The sequence below is a fragment of the Mus pahari genome, chromosome 8, assembly GCF_900095145.1.
Source record: "Mus pahari chromosome 8, PAHARI_EIJ_v1.1, whole genome shotgun sequence".
NCBI lineage: Eukaryota > Metazoa > Chordata > Mammalia > Rodentia > Muridae > Mus > Mus pahari.
In genome coordinates, this window is record NC_034597.1 from 58,619,422 (window position 1) to 58,637,066 (window position 17,645).

General features: G+C 40.0%; 1 protein-coding gene across 1 annotated transcript in view; it reads right to left on the reverse strand.

Annotated features, from left to right (window-relative positions):
- Positions 1-7,734: 7,734 nt before the first annotated feature.
- Positions 7,735-17,645, reverse strand: part of Cdca2 (cell division cycle associated 2) — a 39,724-nt gene continuing 29,813 nt past the window's right edge. Inside the window, exons 13-14 of the mRNA XM_021203624.1 lie at positions 11,008-11,176; positions 7,735-8,876 (exon numbers count right to left, since the gene is read on the reverse strand). Coding sequence (XP_021059283.1) covers positions 7,735-8,876; positions 11,008-11,176 — 1,311 coding nt within the window. The remainder of the gene's footprint in view (positions 8,877-11,007; positions 11,177-17,645) is intronic.

Sequence of the window (17,645 nt, forward strand, 5' to 3'; positions counted from 1 at the left end):
CTTCCTCCAAGAATTGAATCAATTCATGATGTAATGCCCAGGGGAGAACAATCTTTTGGAAACAGAGTATCTTTCTGGGGACAAGGTTGAAGAAAACATCTTAATATTGTTACAGCTTTTGACCCTGGGGCCCCAGTTTGTCTGGTGAAAAGCAGAGTAGGAAAGGGTCAGGCAGGGGCATGTGATAAGGACACCACCCTCCTGTCCAAGTGCCAGTAGATGCCTAGGATAGTTTTCTTTCCTTGGAGGAATAGAGATCAATCCACTAGGACACTTACCGCAGGGCCGCTGCACTGGGCCCACACATTAGCTTGAAACGCTGAGATGGCTACTCACTCCAACTTGGCTCTAATATAAACAGGGCTCCTTCTGGATCCTGTTGAGTGCCCACCCTCCAAAACATTCTGTTAGTGTCAAATCATTCACCATCTGGTTAATGACAACAGATATGCTTTTGGATCATTTTTGAAAGACTCTGGTCACTCAGCTGTAGACTCAAAGGCCCAATAACTAAATGTCCACAGAGTAGTGTTCCAGGATCCCAACTTCATTATGCTCCTCCTACACGTTAGGTGCAGGCAGTAGCTGAAGGTAGTGAAACCAGTCAGCTCCAATGGTTCCCAAGCTTTCTGGCCTGTTATTGCCTCAGTTGTCCCATCTCATTGTGTACTTTGGATAACACAGGACAGTTTCTTAGATGTCCTGTATGTTTTAGTATAGTATAGCTGCAAAACAACATGAAAAGATTTTAAAGGGCAGGACAAAGCCTCCAATAAGGTCACAGGTTGTTTATTTAAAGGGAAGATGGGTTATTTCTGAGGGGGAAAGATGACAGTGGGATTGATTTAAATAGCTCTAATTTGACTAGAGGTCAATTGTTTTAAAATCCCCAAATAGTTTACTTAGATTAAAAAGGGACCCTACAGCTCTCAGAAGATTAAATAACAAGTAAGAGTTTGGATAAACAAACCAATTAGCCCCATGTCACTCAAGGACACTAAGAACTTAAGGGGACACTTTAAAGTTGGGATATAAATGTTTTCCTCTGGGCATTTTGGAGGGTTCTTTCACCATTCTTTTGAATCTTGCAATCACATTTGTCTGACAGCTAAAGCACAGAAAACCTAAACCTAGAATTTGTCTCTCTGAAAGATACCAGTTGGGCTCCTCTGCAGGAATGCAGCTGGACTGGCAGTTCTCAGGTAGCTGCTGCTTTGCGTGGAAGTGCACTGCTAGGCTGCAAGATGCAGGCAGAAGAGACTCATCCGTAGTTAGCAGCTGATGATTGGAGGGTGCCTTCTTCCCCAGTCACACACACGTTGATAGTACTATGCAAAGTACTTGGTGGAAGAGTTTTCAGTTGCAAGGGAGCACCTGAAAGGTGGCTTGAAGTCCTTCTTGCCTGACAGACTGCCTGGCTTATAAATGTGTTTCCACTACGTCTTGGTTAAGACACTGAGAATCTGTGGATGCTAAGTAACCATAAATCCCAAGTTATTACTGTGATTAATAATAAATAATAAACGGACTTTGTCAGGGTCATGAAGCACAATGGCATATTACAAAATGAATTATCGACTATGTACAATACAATTTCCCTGCGGTACTTAACAGCAAGTGGGGGTGACTGGAGTCAGTACACAGGACTGGAGGTTGCCTCATAAAGGAACCATTGATGCTTCTTAGAGGGGATTCTTCTGGGGGGGGGCGGGGGAAGGCGGGCACAGAAAGCTACTATCAAGGGACCTCTAGTGCATATTTGCTGGGTTTGATGGCCTTAGAATTCTCAGATTCTTAGTGGTCTCTAAACATTTAAATGCTTAAATTCAAGCATTTATCACTCTTTTGGGACCTCTCTGGAATTATTTACATTGGGAGTTAGTATTATCAGGCAGTTCATTCTTAAAATATTAGCAAAAGTTGTCTAGTTAAAAGTAACACCACAAATGCAATTCTTTAAATCTCTAACATTTTAAGAAAAAAAGAGTTACCTGTAAGCTGTAAATATGTGCATTGTTTCCTCCATGGTATTTGCTTTGGCTGTGACCTCTCCTAATATTTAGTTGAACAAGGGCTAAAAATTGTCAAACCAAATTCTTGTCCTGGGAGCTGAACTCTGTTGCCAGTTTGAGAGAAACACACGTCCAGGTTTAGGGAATCTGTTGTGTTTGTTTTGGCTATGACACAGGGCAGAACGGTTTCCATCCCATTCGAATGCATTCAAGAGAGTTTGAAATATTGCACAATAAAAGCCATTCATTATATCTGTCTCCTTTCCCTTCCAAAAACAAAAATGGCTGCCCAGTTCCAAATCGACACAGGGGGCAGGAAGAAGGAGGCAGAGGGTCACTGGAAACCACCCAAGACTAACACCAGGTTTTTCAGGTTTGAGTTGGGGAATATTCTTAAAATCTTCATTCTCAGTTTTTAAGTTTAAAACAAGAAAAAAGACAATACTGGCATGAACAATGGAAAATAGGCATGCTGTATCTGTTCAAATGTCAGGTAGAAAATCATACAACTTACCTTCTGGAAAAAAAAAAACAAACACTCCCTCAGTTTCTGCTAGGAAATTTCAACGGCCTGATGTCAATTTCATACTGAAAAAATTATTTCACTACTTGAAGCAGACATTTGGAAGAACAGTTTTGTAAACACCCAAGGCGCCTTCAGTGAAGGAAATGACATTTAGTTCTGTTTACCACTAAACACTCAGGATATCAGAAAACTGGAGATGTAGTGTGGTTGGAAATGATTGTGCCTCTCTCAAAAGCAGAAATATCACAAAGCAGGAAACATTCAAAGCATATTTAAGTTGGGTGACTAAGGCCAAAAAAAAAAAAAAAAAAATCAGAAATTAACAAACAAGCCTAAGAGCTTCCTTGAGATCCCAGATAGCAAAACCTCAGGTTTTGGAAATCTGAATTTTCCTTTATCTAAACCTAAAATACCAGCTGCCTGTGGCTCTGCAGAGCATTCTTTCTTCACAATGCAAACAACTCACTCAAGTTAAACATTCTGGACAAATGAGAAAGTAAAGAGACCTAAAGGAAGGTACTTTCAACTGGGCATTGGGAATCTTAAAGACAAAGTTCCAACTAGCCCTTATATAACACAAACACAAGCCCTTATAAACACAAAATACACAACAAAAGCCTACAGGAGATGAAGCCAGCTTGCACTCTGAAGAAATGAAAGGGTGTTTGTTAAGTATGTGCCTTTTGAGGACGGTCCCTATTTTTCCTTAGGACTCTTATTTTCATTTTTTTCTTTTTATATATAGCATAATGCTTAAACATACCAAAACATAGACACTTTCAGAAAAGCCGTAAACCCCAATCCCTTACCTCTGTAATAAATTCTTAGGGTGACAATCTTTAGGTTCTGACCTCAGTTGAAGACATAAGAAAAAAAAGTCTATTTAATGACAATAATTACTCATCTCCTCGCTTGAACAATTAGGTTATTGCTGAATCACTAAAAAAGAAAAAGGATTAAAGAATGCCCCAAAACGACATACTGGGCATATTTGAAATTGTTAGGTCAAGGAACACTATGCTCAGTTTATGTAAGGTCTTGCAATTTTCCAGTGAATTTGAGAATTCTGGTGTGTGTGTGTGTGTGTGTGTGTGCATGCGCGTGCGCACGCAGACACACAATTGTTTGAATTTAATAACAACTTCACTTGATCTAAGACTTGAAACCGAGAGTAAGATTTGCTGGGATCAAGATGTGACACAGTAGGAGACTAAAAGGTATAAGTTGATAAGTGTTTTTATGTTTAATTCTGTACTAGTCTTTCACATTTATGCCTCGCTAAGATGAACTCACTGGTTAAAGTATAACAGAGGGGGGAAAATACACAACAAAAGCCTACAGGAGATGAAGCCAGCCTGCACTCTGAAGAAATGAAAGGGTGTTTGTAAAGCATGTGCCTTTTGAGGATGGTCCCCTCCAAGGAAGCAGAGCAGCCTGGCCTGCAGAAGCTGGTCCCACCTGGAGGGCTGAAGGGAGCTGGGAAGGGAGGCCTTTATAAGGCTGCCCTACACCCTTACTGTCTCTTGGTGAAAACAAAGCGGTCTTCCAAACAATGCCTGCACACAGTAGTTGCTGAATAAATGCTGGAACGCTGGAATGACTCTGCAGGGAAATTGGCCGGCTTAGTAAGAAACAGTTCTCAAATCTTAAGGTTACTTTTTGAGCATGGAATGACAGCTTTCATACTAAACTAAACTCTAATATTTTATGAAAATAAATGAAATAAATTTATCTTTTGTAAAAAAAAAAAAGGCAAACCTATTTTTGAACTTTAATGTCTAAATAAAGCTAGTTACTTGTAAAGGATGGTCAGGGCCCTAAGGTCCTGATGCAAATGAACTCCAGTAAACTTTCACAGGGCTCAAGCTTCCAGGGAAGCTGGCCTCCCACCCTTTCTCTGGATGCTTGTACTCCTGACTCATGGTCTCCAAAAGGGAGTGCACTCTGGGTATGATGAAGGCCCCAGAGAGGCTGGTTAACCCTTTGCTTCAGCTGGCTTCTAGTCCATCCCTATAAGTAAACAGTGATACAATTCACAGCCCAAGGAGAAGAGCCTTCAGGATGCTGTGACATTGGTAAACATACTGACCAACAGAATAAGGCCCAGACACAGATTCATGATTTCAGCAAAGGTATCGACACAATTCAATGAACAGATGAGCTTTTCAACAAATGGTGCCTGCTGATTTCCACTTAAACTAAAGGCCAGCCCTGCATCTATGGCACACAGAAATGAACTCCAAATAGATAGAAAACTGGATCAAAAAAATATAACCATGAAACTTCTAAAAAACGATCTGGGGAAATATATATTTTTTCTTTTGGTTTTTTGAGACAAACAGGAAAAGGTTGGAACTCACTAAATATCCTAGGCTACCTTTGAACTCACAATAATTCTCCTGTTGAGGATAAAGTATATAACTTTATCCTCAACAAAGTCCCAAATCTTATAACCTATATGCAGAGTGAAGTAATATCCAGCAATAAGCAGTAACCAGTTACAATGTACAGCAGATAAATCTCAAAAACATTATGCTGTTTAAAACATAGGCACAAAAGACTGACCTATCTACCAATCAATCATCTGAGATTCCTTTTCTGTGACTTTCTAAAAAGTGCAAAAAGTACAACTGAATTCAAATCACTAGCTGCAAGAGCTAGGGATGAGGGTTGGATTGTTAGGCGTGCTATTACTCTGCCCTCAAGGTGGTATGTAACCATATACATTTTCCAAAGTTCAAACAGCATGTTCTTTTCAAAAGGTCAGCACTTGCAAGCTGGTTTACTTGAGATGCTAGCTGTATGTCAGAGGAACTTTCCAGAATCTACAGAAGAGAGCCTAGCTGCCACTTCAGCACTGGCCTCAACTCCTAGAGACAAAAAGCAGGAAACAACTCATATCCACATTTGTCCAAAGGCATAATTCCACACAAGGCTGAAAGACTGAGGGGCACCAGGGCTGTCCACAGTAAGACTGACAGTCATGGTACTCTGTGGCTTAGAGGCTGCAAAGTAACACATAGATAGATAGATAGATAGATAGATACACATCTACCTATACATATATATATATATATCTACCTATCTACCTACCTATACATAGATGTGTGTATGTGTGTGTGTGTGTATGCATGCATGTATAGACAACACTGGCAAACCACACTTGATGGGCACAAGATGTCTGGAAGAGGCATGACAGCTGAGTTTCTGTATATAGAAAGTTGTTTATACTTCATTTAAATTATGTGTCCTCTCATTTCTCCACACACAACGCTCATCAATTCCTGATAAAAACCGAGTAAAAAAATAAGGGAAGTTCAAGCCATAGTAGGTACAAGCAGCCCTGGCCTTCATGTTTGCACAGGGAAGGAAAATTGCAGGACCCACACTGCCATCTTCTGGAAGAAATGAGAATATCTGCAAGGACAGACTCAAGGAAGATCAGGGACATTCTAAGGTAAGCATCCAGGGTTAGCTACTTCTAGAAAAAAAGATTTAAGGCAAAGAAATAGCATTTTCAGTTTACCATTAATGTAAAGACATGGGGGAGGGGATGGATGCAGCATCTGTGAACACAGAAGTTAGTTTTACACTAAGCATCTGATACAGGTGAGATACGGTAGATTATGCCCCTTAATATTCTTTAAGAAACTAAGGCAGTGGTTCTCAACCTGTGGGTCACAACCCCTCTGGGGGGCAAACAACCGTTTCACAGGGGTCACCATTGGAAAACACAATTTATGATTCACAACAGTAGCAAAATTAGCTATGAAGTAACAAGACATTAAGAATTTTATGGTTGTGTGGGTGGGTGACCACATGTGGAACTGTATTAAAGGGTTACAGCATTAGGAAGGTCGAGAACCACTGGTTTAAGGGGTGTCTATACATATCAACCAAGCCATTCATTTATAATGAAACAAATGCAACATTTTAGAATGAACATAATTTGAGAGTGGCTTTACAGTTTTAATACAGGTACTGGAAAAGGAGACCAAGTTGACACTAGACAAACTGAATCACAATCAGCCAGATCTTTCTGAGAATTCAGTTTGTAAACCGTTGCCCATCACATGCAGCTGAGCTAACAAAGAAGGAGGCAAATAGAAATCAATAGCTTTTGAGTTTCATCCCAAAACAAGGGCAAAACACTAAAACTGTTCTGAAAACCCAAGGTCTTTTAAACATACTTCTCTTAAGTCTGTGCTTGGGACTCTCGATCCCTTTAAAAAAAAAAAAAAAAAAATCACTCAACCTAAAAAGTTTCCAAACAAGTTAATTATCTTTTCGTGTGTTTAGTGGTACTGACTTAGCGACTACACACACAGGAGAGAAAAGCACATAAATGATTTTGTAGAGATAAAAGAAAGTTTTGGACAAGTCGCCCTTGAGCAGAAGAAATTGGGGATCACTTTGCCTGTTAATGTAAAATACATCAGTCCTTCTCGGCAGGGGCTCCAGACCTGGCGGTGCCAAGGCGGTAACAAATAGCTCCACCTCTGAGGGGGAAATGGGCTGCCCAGCAGGAGCTTTCTTCCCTGGTGTGTTATTTATAGGGAGCTCTATTTGTTAACATGTTTCTGCTATCAGGCTGAAGGACAGCTAAAGATTTAAAGGATTTCTGGGACCATTGTTTAATGATAAGACGATTTATGTCCATTTGCAGATTCTAGGTATACTGATGGTTTAGATATTTAAATTGCTGCCACCAAGACTAGGAGGTTGTAGAAAGCTTACCACTGAGGGAGCAGGCAAGCAATAGAATAGATATTAGGATACAAAGTTCAACTGCAGGGAAACACTTAGAAGAAATCAGCAACTACACCATGCTTCATGTGGGTAAACACATTTTCTAGACCACTTTTAAGTTTCTACTTCTCAAATATAAATTTAACAGGAAACAATGAATTAAACTCCGGTTACCTGTGACTGATTTGAACAACCTGGAACACATTGCTGGATCTAGAAAGGAATGCTTTAACAAAATAAAGGCAAAACAAAAAGACAAACAAAATATTTAGAGGGAGAAGAAAGAAATTCATGTATCTCTACTTAAAGTCATCATAACTCAAATGATTTTTATTAGAAATGTGCAATGCACTGAAGCGGCCTACAGGAAGCTGGGTCCTCTTCCTTAAGAGCCAATGCCAGGTGGAATTGTCTATTCCCGCCTTTGTTCTCCTGAGCCCAGCCCGCTCAGGGCAGCTGAGAGCTTTCTTCCTTGAGAGAGGGTGGCTGAGTGGCACTGTTGGCATCTGTGAGGGGAGACCCACAAAAGCTGCTCTTCCCAGGTAGCTCGGAAGAAATGACACCCTGGCTCTCACTGCCTGAAAAGGCCGGCAGGAGCCCTGGATTTTGTCCTGAGGATATGCTCTCTTCTTTGGAGGATGCACGTTCAAATCCCCTGCTGTCTAAGGTACAGATTGTCATTCTCCTTCTGGGTTTCTGCAAAGTGGAAGGACTTGGAGACCGCCACACAAGCCCTGTATTTTCCAAGTCTTTCTGGAGCCTTGTGCTGCGTCTCACTTTGGTTTTACTGCTTCTTCTATGAAAGCTTTGCTCTATGGTGTTAGACAGCTCTTCAATCAGCTGGACATTTCCTAAACTAATTTCTACAAAGTTTTCCCCACTGCAGGAAGACGCAGGATTCCCATTTTGTTCCAGGTATGAACTCTGACCCTCACAACACACAGTGTATCTTCTCCTTTTCCTCTCTCTCCCACCGGCAGTGCTGCCATTTCCTGCACATTTCCTTGCCACATTCTTAGTGTGGCTTGTGGATTCTTTTCTGTTGTTAATGAGGGCATCTTCTGAACAGTGAAGGTCTCTTTCCGAGTCAGTAGAGAAAGGGCTGCCCTGCAGATTGCCCTGTGGGGCTAGGCATTCACTCTCTTTCTCACACTTTAGATTCATACTCTCTGAAACCATAAGGATCTCACAAGGATTTTCCAAATTTTGACCAGCCTTTAAAAGGTCCTGGCTCTGAGGGCTGCCCAGAGGTTTTGGATTCTTGGACACGATGTGATCTTGGGTCACAGAAGCCCAAGGCACAAGACCGCTTTTCATCTTGGTCCCGGTTTTTGGCTCCTTTGCGCTTTGACACTTACTCTCCACTCTTATGTTCCCTTCACTGCCTGTGTCTCTGGTACTGGCATTTGGCCCTCCCTCAGAAGCAGTAGTGAGAGGCAATGAGTAGCAGCTCTCGTCAGAGACATGAGACTGATCACGAGCTGGATCCAGCTCAGGCGGATCTTCCTTCTGTGGCAAGCATCTCTTCCTTTTTGTGGGCATTTCAAACGAGTTCACTTCTTCCAGCTGACCACGTATGTTGAAATCATCTATGGGCATATAAACACACTTAGATTCAATTACAACGGAACAGTGCAATGTCTGTCAAATGAGCAGTGTTTCACAGACATAAATGCGCTCTCTATAATATGGTGCCCTCTTCAGCTTTCAGAACTTACACAGCCTACACTCATCACACGGTTCCTGTCCTCATCTGTCACTCTGTCCCTCTTACTGCCCCAGCCCACAGGTTAAGAAAACAAGTGTTCAACGCATGAATTAATAAAACACACAACTTCAGACTATGAAAACGAGACTGCTGTCTTAAGCAGTTTCCTTTTCTCTAATGTACTTCCCAGAGCATGAGGTCCAATACTGTGAGATGTTTCCTATTTACCTGAAAAAAATGGATATCACATCTTTCCAATTCTTCTATGAATGTCTTCTTAAAATAAGGTGATTAAAAATCAGAATTCTTGGGTATTTGAAGACATAGCAGCTGAGTCGTACAGCAGTCATGTCTTCCAATAATTCCCATATAACTCTAGACAGAGCCATGGGCCACAATCTCAAAGACCAGCCTTTGTTCCTCCTTTCTGACTAAATAAGCTACGTCCTCTGGGTAAGAACATTACATGTAGCTTTGTGTATGTACTTCATAGGTGAGAAAACCACTAGTAAGGTTTGAGATGAACAAGTAACATGTTCTACAGCAGTGGTTCTTAGCCTTCCTAACGCTGCAGCGCTTTAAATGCAGTTCCTCATGGTTTGGTGACCCCACCCACCATAAAATTATTTTTGTTGCTACTTCTTAACTGAATTGTGCTACTGTTAAGAATCATAATGTAAATATCTGTGTTTTCTGGTGGTCTTAGGTGACCCCTGTGAAAGGGTCATTCAACTCCCAAGACGGCTGCAATTCACAGGTTAGCAACCATTGATCTAGAGGAATTCAGTTTTTATGACTTGAAATCAATGTTGTTAGATTCTATCTCTATTATCTAAGATGTTTTTAGCTCATCATTCAAGTGAATATATAAAAGTGTTTTAAATGAAATCAAAGGTGAAAGATACATATAAAAAATAGCTAAGCCTAAAGTTAAAAAAAATCAGTATCAATCTGAAAACACATTCATGATTAGAGCAGGTAAAATAGAATGTAGAGTCAGATTCATACAGGTCATGATTTACAATGAATATAGCAGCTAGGCTCTTTTATTACTTGGTACACACAAACATAGTTTTATATATTCTAGCAAAGTAGGAAAAAAATGGTGTTGGGGAGAGAAAGTTATAGAAAGAGATGGGAAAAAATTGGAAATGTTTCAAACCTTCTTTTAAGGTGACGAGGTAATTATAGATTAAAAACATGATAGAAGTATTTTCCTGCGATGAAGGCAGTAACATTTTAATATATAAATAGAATCAAGGCCAGATTAAACAGGTAGAAATGGCAGACATCCCATTCCAAGGCAACCCCATGAGGGCAGGAAGAAGGGAAAATGAGCCTGAAATGAGTTACTCTGAGCAGCTGTTCCACTCTTGCTTTGTACTCAAGCTGAGACACCTGTGGAAGCCAGATTCTATAGTGACACATATACCATTCTTCTTGAATTCTTTAAGAAAGTAGGCAAAAATCATGTGACATTAGATAAAGGTAGCTACTTGAAAATGGCTGCATACAAAAATCACCATGCTAAATGGAGATATTTAAAAAAAAAAAAAAAAAAAAGTTTGAGCAAGAAAACTCAATTCAAAACATAAACATCCTAGGGGCTAGAGAGATGGTTAAGTGGTTAAGAGGGTTTGTTACTCCTACATGACGTGTTCCCAGCATCCCACGGCACCTTACAACTCTCTGTAACTCAGTCTGTAACTCCACTTTCTGTGGTGACACAACCAAACAGAAGTCATCATAACAAAACGCTTGAGGAAGTAAAAAGTAGATGAACAGAAAGAATCTCTCCCAAAATTACATGCAAATCTTGGGTCTGGATTCTCTGATAAAAGTGAGAATTTTGTCAGATTCTGAAAAAGACTAAGTCCCTCCTAACAGGTTCTGGACTTCAACTTCCTTTACTGGTAACAAATTCGGTCTTGGATGGGAAAAGAGCAGAAACAAAGAGCACAGTGCTGAGACAGGGTGGGAGAGAGAATACACTAGAGGCCAGAGAGCAGCACCTGAGCTCGTCCTCTGTGTGCAGCCAGCCAGAGGTGTCGCTTCAGAGACTTCAGGTAGCTCAGGAATAGGGCTCAGGAGTGGCTTCTTCGATGCAATGTCTCTTTGCACATATATGCATTTCTCAACACCTTTTTTCCCCTTTTTCTTTTTTCTGCAACTTTTTAAAACCTGAAAGATATGTATTAAGACATTATAAGTTGAGAATGATGTAGCACCATGATAGATTCTGGCCCTTTTATGTCTAAGATATCTCTGTCATTTATACAATTAATTTTTTTAAAAGTTTGTGAGTTTTGTTTTTTTTTTTTTTTTTTAAGAAAAACTTGAAACCAGTCATTTTATTTAAAAAATTAAGCTCAATTGCCAGAAAGGTAATCTAGGAATCCTAACTCAATAATGTAGACTTTCTCTATTTCTACTGAGAATCTGCGAAAGTAAAATGGCAGATTAGATGCTATACAGTTGGATAGAGCTAATTAATGAAATTATTTATCAGGTATGATAATCTAAGATTAATCTAGCATGTAGGGTCTGAAGAAATGGCTCAATGGTTAAGAACCCTGACTGCTCCTCTCAGTTCAATTCCTAGCCCCCAACATGGTGGCTCACAACTGTTTGTAACCACAGTCCCACAGGATGCAATGGTACCAGGCACAAACGTAGTCATATACAAAGGCAAGCAATTATATGGACATAAAGAATAAAATAAAAAGATTAAGCAAGTATGAATTATCTACTGAAGTGCTAAGGGAGGCAGCTTTCTGTTCATAAACCCTGTTGAAGAGACAACAGGTGCTTAGATAACATTGAAAAGTAATATAAATCTGGATGAATTTATGAAAGTAATAAATGAATTAATCACGATTAAAATAACAAGATCACACAGGCTTAGGACATAGCTTAGTGGAAGAGTACTGGCCTAGCTTGCAAAAGGATCTAGGTCTGAGTTCTAGTAAACGAGGCCAGGCTGCCACAGTAAGAAGACAGCTGACTTATAAAATGTGAATACCCACAAAATTTTTAAAAGTGTTTTAATAACTTATGGAATGCAGGATTATATTTAATTCTGAATGCCCTACCAGCACTGAGAAATATTTTTGTTTAAAAAAGTTCCATATGGAAAAAACTTTAGGGAAATTAAAACATTATACTGAAACGAAGGAAGACTTTTAATAACAAAAGAAATTTTTAGACTTTTGACATAAAACATGTTTCGACAAGTAATACTTCCAGAAAGTGAGTCCACCTAACCCTTTATGGAGGTAAAGTCAGTGAGAACTAAAAGTAAATAGGATGTGGGATGTAAGGACTCCTGTTTTAAGAGCAGTCACCACACAGTCAGTCTCCAGGCACACAGGCAAGAGAACATCCCGCCAACAGGCTTTCCAGACAAACATGCACAGAAAGCACAATGTTTCACTCTAATCCTGGAGCAAGTGCTCTGGCGGCACAGTATTTGCAGGCACTCAGCACAGAGCATAGGTGGAAGCTAGCATACACAGCCCTGTTCCTGCTGCAAGCACGCAGGAACAGCACCTAGCACAGCCCTTGTCTACTACAGTGACCCGAGTAGAAGCCGTGTTTCCTGCACACTGGGGTAGGCAGACACACCTGTGAGCCTATCTTGAAGAAACTGCATACAAGATCTTAGGAGAAACTAATGGTGTAAAGGAATGGAGGCAATTCAACAACACAGAAATGGCACAGAACTGTGTGTTCCTTGAGGTATCTATAGATAACTGATAAAAACAAAAGCAAACACATCATTCCATGCCAAAATAATTCTAGAATGCTACAAGATGAATGTTGCCCTTGGTGATATGCAATATATATCGAATACGATTTTGAGAGAAGTTCTCAGTTTAAATAATCTCTATGCACATAAGGAAAGTGCTGGATTAAATATTTTTCCATTAAATTTTCTTTTTTATGGAACATCTGTTGATATTTCATGGACTGGATGAGTAAATGCTGGCTTGGTCATTGGATGTAGAAGCCAAGAGAAAAGAAATATTTTAAGGTGGGGTTCACAGATGTGTTGTAGAAGAGAAACATTTGGCCTCTGGGTTCAAATTTTATCATTTAACTGCCAAGTAATATCAACTGAAAATTGTCCTCCTCTGCAGAATGGGAGTCACAGTAGGGTACCCTACCTACATAAGGCTACAGTTATGTTACCAAGATAGTATACACAAAACCTGCACAAGCTCAAGTCAGCAAAAATTCCAGCATGAAGGAGGGTAAGTGGGCAAGTCCCAGCCCTAGCCAGAAAGGAGAGTAATCATTTTCTTCAAGGGACAGTGGGTACGTAAGCCACATGGCAGGCCTTAGGCTATGAAGCAGATGGACAACAAAAATCAGATTCCATGTTTTCTAGTGGATTTTTGCTTTTCTTACCTTTTTTGATTTTGGTTTTTTTTTTTTGAGACAAAAAAAATTCTCAAAGCTCAAATGTGAATTGGTTAGCACAGGGCTTGACCGTACCCAAGCTAGGTTCTAGCTATTCTAAATTTTCCAAATTCCTCCCTGTTACTTTGAGAGGAAAAAATACCTTTTTGATAATGTATATTCTATGCAATGATTCCATCAAGCTAATTAGCACATCCATGACCTCACATATTTTAAAACCACTAGTGTCAAACAAAATTAACTGTGTTGAGTTTACCTAAAATCTGCTAACATGTAAATATGCTGGCTGGTTTTATGTCAACTTGACACAAGCTAAAGTCATCTGAGAAGAGGGAGCGTCAGTGAAGAAAATGCCTCTAAGAGGTAAGCTTGTAGAGCATCCTTAGTGATCGATGGGAACGGGCCAAACCCACTGCACAAGATGCCATTCTTGGGCTGGTGGTCCTGGGTTCTATAAGAAGGCAGGCCGAGTAAGCCACATGGAGCATGGCAGTAAGCAGTACTCTCCATGGCCTCTACATCAGCTCCTACATCCAGCTTTGTGCCTTGCCTGAATTCCTGTCCTGACCTCTTTTGATGTACAGTGATATGGAAGTGTAAGCCAAATAAACCCTTTCCTTCACAACTTGCCTTTAGGTCATGGTGTTTAATCACAACAATAGAAACCCTAACTACAACATGTGAATAAGGACTAAAGTCATGAGAAAATATACAAGTATGTTTAAAGTCATGAGCTAATATACAAGCAAAATAAAATAAGGTCCATGAGATCTGATCAGCTGACTAAAAACTGGCCTCAAACTGGAATTTACTAAGTATAAAAACAAAACAAAACAAAACCACCTTCCCTCTAGCACAGTAACTAAAGACATACAGAGCCCTGGGAGAAGCCACGTGATCTGGAATGGTGAGGCTGGTTCAGGTCCTGGAGTAGATGGAAGACAATGGAAGAAACTCGCTCCTACTTCCCTTTCCTTCCTCCAATCAGGGATTGTTCACACAGGGCAGAAGGTAGAAGTAAATACTTTTCATTGTTTCCAGTCACATAATTTGTTTAAAAAAAAAAAGGTTTAAAGTTTTCAAAAAATAATCAGGTGAAGTGGCTGGAGAGATGGCTCAGTGATTAAAGGGCACGGGTTATCCTTTCAGAAGGCCCTGATGTCATTCCCAGCATTCACATGGCAGTTCACACCCTACTGTAACTCCACACCTCTTCTGGTCTGAGGGCATCAGGCACATGGGTGGTACACATCCACAGATGAATGAACCCATACACATTTGGAGAAAAAAAAAAGGTTAGATGTGCTATCATGTGCTTGTAGTACCTCCTGAGGCAGGAGGACCACTGCAGCCCAGGAGTCCAATGCTGGCCTAGGCAACACGATGAAATGTTATCTCAAAAGGAAACTGAAGATTCAATGCAATCCTGGCACATGTACAGCCGATAAAAACTGTACATTAAAAGACTCTAAAGCTCTGCTCTGATGCTGACGTGGCTCCAATGATGCAGTACAGTCCTTAGTCATCTTCCACTCAAAACACACTTCTAACTTTAAATAACCCACGATAGAATCGGATACTGAATTCCATGTACCTACCAAGCAACTTCTGTAAATTGAAACACAGAACTTAGTTGTCATTTATAATCCCCTATCCTTGGATTTTAAAGCATATCATGAATATTGTATCACTTCATTTGAAGGAATCCTGCCCTTTATCCAAACTGAGAATTATTTTCTTTTAAAAATAATTATAATTAAATTAATAAGTATTGATATAGATAGCCTAGAAAAACACAGAATTATGAGTCTCCAGAAACATAATATATGTCTCTTATTTATACAATCTCAAATAAAATTACAGAGAGTGGTTGTTACCAGGAGCTATGGATAGGAAGGAGACATGGCTATAAAAACACAACAAAAGAGGTTGTGTCAGTAACATGTCTAGTATCCTGACTACATTTGCATACTGGCTGTGATCCTTATTAGTTTTGCCAAGAGTCCTCGTTAAAGAGAACTGGACAAATGTCCTTGGCATCCTTCCTCATTTCTTACAGCTGCATGTTTCTGAAAGTGATCTCAACATTAGACTCACAACTCAGCAATTTCCCCTAATTGTCTCCTCAATTTGGACTTCTTAGCTGCTCAAAACACACCCTCACCCCAATTCAGGATTCCAGTCAAGTCTAAATACCACCTACTTGGCTGATAAAGCTCAAAGCTCCTCTTACACTGTGGAGTTTTATTTTGGGGATGCTGGGAGAGGGAGCTTTAAAATCCCATTTACTCATTAAGTAATTTTCATGGAATTCTCTGAAGTCTGGATTTGGGTAGTTGCACTCATATTTATATCTCTATATTCCTGTGTCTACTAAAACATGGAACCTGAAAGCTTGGTTAGACTAAGTTTTGACAAACATTAACATGTGCAGTCTATGTAACTGACCAATTAAAACTGAACACATTATGGTGTACAAGGCAATATTTTGAGATATCTATCTATCTATCTATGTATAACAATGATTAAATCTAATTATTCTGTTAAGCTAATTAACAGACCTGTCACATACTTTCTTTGTTGAGAACATCTAAACTGTGATTAGGAATTTCCCAGTGTGTTCTTTACCATGGAAACCTTGTGTGATTTACTTCAGAAAGGACCCCTTCTTTTTAGATGGGGCCTCAATATATATAGCCTTGGTTGGCCTGGAGCTACTTGTGGCAATCTTCCTGCCTCAGCCAAACTGTTGGGATTACAAGTATGTGCCACTCTGCCTGGTAAACTGTACCCTTTAACAAGTGCCTAATCTGCACCAACCTACAGCTTTCACCAATCACCACTCAGCTCACTATTTCTGAATAGTGAGTTTTTAAATAGAATAGTGACTTTTTAAAATCCCATGTCAGATACTGCAACTGTTTCTGTGTCTGCTAATTGCAATTAGAACAACATCCCACAAGCTCAAACCATGCTGCTGCAAATGACAATATTTCATGTTCGTGACCAGATAGTTTTACAGTGTGTAAATACATCTTCTTTCCCATCTGTCCTTCCATGGGCAACTAGGCTAACTACATGTTGGCCATTATAACATAAACATAGAAGTTCAGCTATTCCTTTGACAAGCTGACTTCATTTCTCAATGCCTAGAAGTGGGACTACTGGGTCATAGTATCTTCCACAATGGATACCTTCCATTAGATTCTCAAAAAAGGCTACCATCACTCCACAACACCAGGCCCAATAGGTGTGAGATGACATCTCATTCATTTTGAGTCCCTTATCCCTGACAATTACTGTGGGCACCATTTCATGTATATGTATTTATTTGTATATACTCTTAAAATTCCATCCATCCATCCATCCATCCATCCATCCATCCATCCATCCATCCATCCATCCTTTGTCCATTTTAAAAGTTGGGCTTATTTCTTGCTTTTGGGTTCCTTAACTATTTTGGCTATCCTTTTGTCATATAGTCTGGATATACTTTTTCAACTCCACAATACCTCACATTTTGCTAAGTGTTTCTTTTGCTACCCCATCAACTTATTTAATAATTTTAGCAGCTTAGATGATTTCTCACGCAAGACTGAGCTGAAACTACTCAACTACTTATCTGAAATAGAGCTCTGGCTTCACTTCCCATTTTGAGAAGAGTGAACTGGAATGCCAGTGCACTTCTGGATGAGGCACTATTACCAGCTTACACACTACTCCCTATAGTGCGCTTGTGTTTCAGTGTTCTGTAATGACTTCAGATAGCAAAGTCTCCTTTAATAAGACTTTAGCTATATGGAACTTCCTTGTTTGCACTAGAGGATAGACCCAGATTCACTTTCTACACACGCTGCTGTAAATTTGATAATCCCTTTCTCCTTGGAACCCAGGTCTCTTTTAACAAGCAGGAAGGTATAGCAGTGGGGCCAGGGAGATTTGTTCTTCCTTATTATCAATAGAAAGGGTTAGAAAATCCTTTTAAATGGAAAATATTAATAAACTCATACTGATAATTCCCCTTCAAATTTAGTTAGTTTTTTTTGTTGTTGTTTTGTTTGTTTCTTTTGAGTCAGGGTCTCTATGTGTAGCCTTGACTGTCCTGGAACTCACTCTATAGGCCAGGCTGGCCTCGAACTCAGCCTCTGCCTCTGAAGTGCTGGGATTAAAGGCATTTATTGCTGCCGCCACCACCACCACCACCACCACCACCACCACCACCACCACC